This window comes from Pygocentrus nattereri, chromosome 21, assembly GCF_015220715.1.
Source record: "Pygocentrus nattereri isolate fPygNat1 chromosome 21, fPygNat1.pri, whole genome shotgun sequence".
NCBI lineage: Eukaryota > Metazoa > Chordata > Actinopteri > Characiformes > Serrasalmidae > Pygocentrus > Pygocentrus nattereri.
The window spans coordinates 15,920,190-15,927,500 of NC_051231.1; the positions used below are offsets into that span (position 1 = coordinate 15,920,190).

Here is a 7,311-nt window from a genome sequence, read left to right on the forward strand (position 1 = left end):
TAGTCATCCCACTTATCTTAGCCAGCCCACTCATCCTTTCATTTAATCCTTTCACACGGTTCGTTCCAATCATCCTACTCATCCCTTATGCTGCTCATCCTTTCATCCTAATCCTTTCATGCAACTCACTTCACTCATCCTACTCATCCCACTTATGCTACTCATACTTTCATCCTAATCCTTTCATACTACTCACTCCACTCATCCTACTCATCCCACTCATCCTACTCATCCTTTCATCTTAATCCTTTCATATTACTCAGTTCACTCAGCCTGCTCATCCATTCTTTCATTCATCATAGTTATTTCACCCCGCTCATCCTCTCATCCTATTAGTCACACTTATCCGATTCATCATTTCACCTGACTGCTCCCCATTCATGCTTCTAATCCCACAAATCCCATTCATTCTTGCATTCTTATCCTTTCATACTACTCATCCTATTCATTCTTTTGTTCTATGTATCCTGTTCATCCCACTGTTCCTATTCATCTTTTCATAGACCTTTCATACTACTTCTCCTTTTCTATTCTATGTGTCATAAGCATCCCATCATCCTTTCATCCTAATCTTTTCATCCATTCATCCTAATCTTTTCTTGCTACTTATTGTAGTCTTTCTATGTAAACATCAGGTAAATATGCAGGCTGAGCAATGGCGTTTTTCCAGTGCAATAAATTCATTGTATTGCAGTTTGGATTAAAAGCTGGCATGTGTATGTAAACAAGTTGTCAGTAGTAGTTTACTTTAGTTTTTAGGTAATAAAAGTAGTTTTTTTGATGTTTTCTATCATTCTTTTTTACTAGTCTTGTTTATTATCGTTGTTGGGCATTATTAGTTTGAAGTTTGTTTTGGTTTGACATTTTTAATTACTAGGCTATTAAACAACTATTACTCCCTCAATGAATTATTGTTATTGCAGCCATTGTGTTGGCATCAGTGAACTATACAGTTACAAGGAGTTACTGATGTAAAAGTGGAATAATGTTAAGTGAATAATAATCAACTATCTTTGAAAAAAAGAACATTTAATTTTGTTACCATGTTATTCAGACATAGTTAAACCACGAAGCACAATAATTGCAGAGCAAATGTTCCTGTGAATCTCATTCTCCAATGTAAAGGGGAAAAAGAGAGACAGAACCCATTTCTGCTGAGTGTTGCTCTGAACGTGTCCTCAGCAAAAGCCTTAGTGGCTTTTCTTTTTCGTTTTTTCTCAGAGCAAAAAGCAGGTAGTATAAAATCAGGACCTCGTTATGTTCGGATTTGTCCGTAAGTGCCCAAATATCAGCTTCATTGAGGAGCAATCCAAGCCGGTGCGTCCAAATAGCGCCAGTAGAGAGTCACATGGGCAGGGATTGGCCATTTATTCCTCTTGGTTGGTGTCGGACTGTGATGAAGAAGCGTCTCCCGTCCTCTCCTGCTCCAAAAGCTGCTCACTTGAGGGAATGGAGTTTTTCTTCGGCCGCCCTTTGGGTTTGGTCGGGGATTCCAGTCCACCTCCTTGTAATACCTAACAACATTCAGCAGAGAAAACATTGAGCCAAAAACCTTTTTTTAGGCTTCAACTTGAGGTTGGCTAGAGTAGCCACTGCTATCTCATACTAAAAGCATAATGCAATTAAATAATAACCCAAGTAGAAGTGAATGTATCTTTCCAAAAAACAACTTGAGTAGAAGTACCAAGATTCTGCATAAAAAGGGAATTCCACCTAGTTTTCAAGATTTCTGCATATTTCAGTAGAGGAGAAGTAAACAAAGTCATTCAGAGTGGTCAGATATGATACCATAGAAACTTGTTACCTCAGATTTGACCAGGAGTCGTGATGTCTACAACACAAATATAGCCATTTTATTTACTATCTAAAGTGACCTGTGAACCTACACAGGCCCTCTGGGTTTTTGTGCTAAAATTGGTAATAGTATACTTTTTCTACAATGTTGTAAACAAGTTTACTTATTTTAGAATTTAAATTGATACTTTACTCACAGAATGTTAGAGTGCAGATGAGAAATATGTAGACTTAACTGAATCACAGCTTTTTTGTGTTACAGTTTATATTGTCGCTGTCTCAGTAAAAAATAAACCAAAATGATAACTTTATTTATAAAATGATGCAGAAAAAAATGTATATATATATATATATATATATATATATATGTGTGTGTGTGTGTGTGTGTGTGCGCGGTGGGAGCAAAACCTTGTATCTCTTGTATATTTTCTGTGTTTTGATATCATTTGAAAAGGCCTTTTGCCCTTTACTGTAAACTTGCTGAATGAATCAAAAGAAACAGCCCAAAATGACTGAATAAAGGAAAAATGTTTTCGATGGCTTATATTAAATGTAAACTAGGTTTTTCCCCATCTTCTGTAAAGTGATCGTTTACCTTAACTTATATTTCACATACTGCCATATATATGTATATTACAATATGCTTAAAAAGTGTGAAATCACCCAAAAGACTGAGATTGTTTTGTTTTCCAACACGCTGTATGTACCGCTGCACCATGAATAACTTCTAAAAATACATTTTCCGCCTAAACTTGATCTCCATTCTATCATAAGACCAGCATCAGGCAGAATATTCTAAACCAGTTCGTGGAAAAACCTTCTAAAGCATTGAACTCCTTAGACATCTGGTTCCTATCACCACCGCTGTGAACAATTCAGACTTGGTACTTTTGTCTAGAGTGAAGTATTTCACATCCAATCACTCTGAATAGTTTTATTTCCATTATATCCATTGACGTATACAGAAACACAGAAAAATGAGTGGAATTCCCCTTTAAGTGATAAGTAGCTAGTAGAACTGGTAGAGCATTTCAAGATCAAAAGTAAAATCCAGCATCTTGCATAAAATTGTACTGCCTTGTGAGTGGTCAGACCAAATGTGACCATTGGCAAGCCAGTACAAATGCTCCCAGCAACATAGCAGAATGTAAATATATAAAGATATATATAAATATAAAGGACAAGGAATCAGAAAGTGATTGTTAATGATTAAAATTCAACAGAGAAAAAAGTAGATATATTTAGTTATACAAATATGCTTTAAAATGAAACAAATTGTCATTTGAAAATGCTCATTAAAGTACACGTTTGTCTACATTTCACTTGAGTACATGTATCTGAGTTAAATAAAGATGCATATTAACATGATCAACTGAAAAAACTAAAAGAAATGCTGGCAAAACTTACAATTTTCTTCCATTTCATTCTTCTGTTTTGATACCACGTTTTGACCTGAAGCTGGCTAAGGCCTAAAGACTCTGCCAGGTCTATTCTGTAACACAAGGAAAGTAACAAAAACATTTTAAAATATGGATTTGTATTAGAACAAACCTGCTTCATAATGTAACATGCAAATGTTTCTATTTTTTCAGAGCACTGAACAAGCTAGTTCCCTGAATTTAAATAAATGCGTACATCACTTCCATGTGTTTTACATTACATCGGCATAATTATATGTAAAGCCAGCAAACCGGAAGATAAAGCTGTGTTAATGTAAAATATTTTATTCACATGGACAATGTAATCAGGTAAATTCAGTGCGTTACCCATTTGGGCTAAAATACAATGCAAGTGTCAATATAAAGAATATTCCAGTAAAGTCTAACTTGCACGTTTTTATATGTTCAGACTTTTTGCTCAGGCGTTCTTTAGGGAAATATGTTCAGGCCTCACCTGTCAGGAGTTGAGAGGTATTTCTGCTTCTCGAATCTTTTCTCCAAGCCCATCAACTGGAGCTCGGTGAAAACCGTCCTGCTCCGCCGGCCCTTCTTCGTTTTGCTCACCCCGTCACTCCCGGCTTCGAGTTTACCCCGCAGATGGAGGTCCAGAGGAAGGTGGTGTGTGGCCGAAGCTCCGGACAGCAGGGCAGACCCCAGCGGTGCACCCAACGGGCAGGGCAGGGGCGAGACTGGAAACTTCAGCATGCCTGACTGCTCTGCCTTCAGAACTGTGGAGAAAACCAAAAACAATGGCTGAATGTATGGGGCAGTATGTCTACACTGTACATAATAATTTGTAATTTTAGCCTCTTATATTTCATGGACCTGCACATTCTAAAGCTTGTGATTCAGTAACTACATGAAAAAAATATGCACAGAGATTAAGCTATTAATATTAATGACTTGAGACCCATTCATTAGACCAGCACAACCCCAGACTGTGATAATATGAACTGCACTGAGGAAGTGAAGTGGACTGTGACATTTCTTTTACAGAGTACACCAGTAATTCATACACCAGCCAAATAGCTTTTCGCTTGAGTTTCCGCATGTTACAGGATGCACTGATTCAGCTGGTCCATGTGTTACACACATCCACTCACTGACAAAGTACATGTCTGGAAAAGTATGAAGACTTTTCTTGAATATCTTTTTTGGTAAAATATTGCTGAGGCCTAATGGTCGTTGTAGCCCAGCAGACCACTTAAAGGCTTATTTATTGCTGTAAATGGAGCATTTCAAATGAAAGAGTCTCTCCAAAATACACTCATTTCCTTGTGGTTTGTATCCTTTACTGTATATTAACAGTTGTGATGATTCTCAAGAAAATTGGTACCAAGCAATGGAAAAAATGTATGTTCATTTTAATGTGTCTCTGTGTGCATTGTATAATAACAACAACAACAATAATAATAATGGTTTTCATCATCTGTTCTGCATTGAACTGAGTAAAAGTGATAAAACTAACTAATGAAACAGTCAGTCAACTTTACCAGTTGTTATATAATAATACTTTTTCTATGAGGTTTGCTTTTATATGTTGGCTACACAAGATCTCAAAATTGTTATAACAGTATACTTCACCTTAATAATAATAATAATAATAATAATAATAATAAAGCGTATATATATATATATATATATATATATATATATATAATTTCAAGTTTCTAAATCTGATGTAGAAATATTTCATAGCTAAAAAGTCTTTCCTACAGTCATCAAAATAATTAAATATGGATATTAAATAATGTAGTTTAACGCTGCATGCTTGTTTATCTCTGTATTTGTTTGTGTTTTTAGTTATAGAATATTTCTTACTTTTCAAAAAATAGCCAGGGTGTTTATTTTATAGCTTTATTTTATAAAAATAAGTCAAATTGTTTACATTTTAACGCAGTTGTTACTGCACTAATTAGTGAGACCAGCACAAACCCAAAATATATATATATATATATTTTTTTTTTTAATAAACTACATAATGCTCGTTCTGTGGGGGGTTTGGTGTTTGGTCCTAGAACGAGATTGATCTCAAATGATCACAAATTATCAATACTTCTGTATTGCTATTTCTACAAAAATAGAGTTCTGATGTTTTTATCTACAGCGCTTCGCGTCTGGAGCTGTGAAGGTTCTTACCTAAGTGGTTCGGGTATGGCCGTGCCGACAGGAGCGCGTGAACTCCGAATTTGAGTAAGTCCCCCGCTGGAGGGGACACCCTGTCGTCCGGATGCTCCGTTAGAATCTCTTCGATCATGAAACTCCTGTATCTGTGCGACCTGTGGTCAGCGGGGTAGTAGTATCCACCGATGTCCAGTGGATGGTGCATCATTGTTCTGGGTGTGTTAAGAGTTCTTCAAGCCCTGGTGGAGGAGAACAGTCTCAGAAATCACATGGAGGGTTCATAAGTGTGGCTGGAACACTGAGCGGAGAAGGTCCGGAGTTCTGCTGCTGCTGCTCAGGCTGCTGGGAGCCATCCTGGAGCTGATCCGGACCAACACACAGAGCGCGGCGTCCAGCCTCACAGCTCCTGACCTGGCCGCCCGCGTCCCTGCGACGAGCTGTGGAGCGTGTGACGAGTCCAGCTGGAGTTGCAGGTTGATCTGAGCAGGAGAGAGAGAGAAAGAGACAGAGAGAGAGGGAGAGAGAGAGAGAGGGGGGAGAGAGAGAGAGACAGCGACATTATTGGTCAGGACTGACCCTCCCACAGCGGTTCAACTGTCTGGAGTCTAGAGCTTAAAGGAGCTCCTCCCTTCTTTCTTAGGATGACAACCTAAAAAACGAGCGGAGAAAGAAACATAGAGTTTTATAAGAGTATTTTTATAGTGTTATAAAAGTGGTAGTTTTTATTTTTTTTTAACTTTGAGCCTGTAGCCTCTAATGCCTCTTATAGCACAGAAACACACTTAAAATCACATTTTTACTTACAATTTTATATAAAACGAGTTTTATAGCTGGGAAACATAGGAAAGTAAGTAAGTTACGTAAACACACACATTTCCTAAACCGCTTATCATTCTGGGTGTTAGAGTTGTTGGAGTAGTTGGTGCTAGAGGCTATCCCAGCGGTCACTGGGCAGAAGGAAGGACCGCAGACGCTCTAATACTGTGATCCTATTTTAATTTTTAATGTGGAATCTAGAGGTAAAGAAGCCTCTCCCTCCTCTTCTAAAGCAGAACAAAGATGATTAAAAAAAAAAAGAAAAGAAAAGAAAGGAAAAAAAAAAAAAAAAAAAAAAAAAAAAAATATATATATATATATATATATATAAATTATAGTAATAATAATAATAAGGGAAGGGTGGGCGCGCATTTAGGACTCTAGAAAATAAAATAATAAACAAATACAAATATTATGTTGACACATTTTTTAAAATTATTTTTATCATTTAATTTTTAAAATAATAAAATAAAATAACGGAGGGGTCACCGAAATCATTTTAATAGCTCAGAGTTGCAGTAAACAAATGAATGAATGGCCGAATGAATGAATGAGTAGGCCAGCAGAACTTTCAAATGACCCTAATTATCATTGCTCCCTTTGACATTAGGAGCCCCTTTCTTCTCTACAGCAGGACCACACACCAAACAGACGGAGGCAGAGATCAAACGGACATTAAAATCTTTATCTTATTGGGTTTGTTTCTGTGTTAACATTTCTCTTGAAAACGCTCCAAACGCTGCGTGAATGAGCAACACACTTTCTGTGTTCTCGCTGCTTTGGCGCCTGACCACAAGAGCCCAGCATCTCTGTTTAAAGTCTGACCCCTGAATAAATACAGCAACACTGAGAGCACGGACTGCTTTACTGCGCGCGCTTCTCTTCAGACCTGTTAAACGCACAGCACGCAGTTTTAAACACTTCGCTCTGCTTTATTAACAATGCAGTTATTACACTGTAATAACGGCACAGTGGTGTTCTAATATACTGTGTTACATCACGGTTTGATGCGAGCCCGATAGACTCAGTAAAAAGGGCTCAGACCGGCTGTGTTTTCTTCACCTTTTCTTGAAGTCCACCCAGAGTCTCCTCTTCAGGCTGAGCTGGTTATTACTGCCGTTATAACGGACTCAGCATT

At 37.5% G+C, this 7,311-nt stretch overlaps 1 protein-coding gene across 1 annotated transcript; it reads right to left on the reverse strand.

Moving 5' to 3' along the window:
• Positions 1–1,012: 1,012 nt before the first annotated feature.
• On the reverse strand, positions 1,013–5,851 carry barx1 (BARX homeobox 1). Its single transcript, XM_017692726.2, has 4 exons — positions 5,373–5,851; positions 3,688–3,961; positions 3,202–3,286; positions 1,013–1,514 (listed from the first exon to the last, which is right to left on the reverse strand). Exons 1-4 carry the CDS (start codon positions 5,563–5,565, stop codon positions 1,368–1,370), a joined length of 699 nt encoding a protein of 232 aa, XP_017548215.1. The 5' UTR covers positions 5,566–5,851; the 3' UTR covers positions 1,013–1,367.
• Positions 5,852–7,311: the final 1,460 nt, after the last annotated feature.

Excerpts from the sequence above, each read along its gene's own strand:
- barx1 (XM_017692726.2), bottom strand. The coding sequence starts at position 5,565 with ATGATGCACCATCCACTGGACATCGGTGGATACTACTACCCCGCTGAC. Across the intron at positions 3,287-3,687 it reads TACCTCTCAACTCCTGACAG|AATAGACCTGGCAGAGTCTT; the intron begins GTGAGGCCTGAA and ends CTTGTGTTACAG. Across the intron at positions 1,515-3,201 it reads GAATGAAATGGAAGAAAATT|GTATTACAAGGAGGTGGACT; the intron begins GTAAGTTTTGCC and ends GAATGTTGTTAG.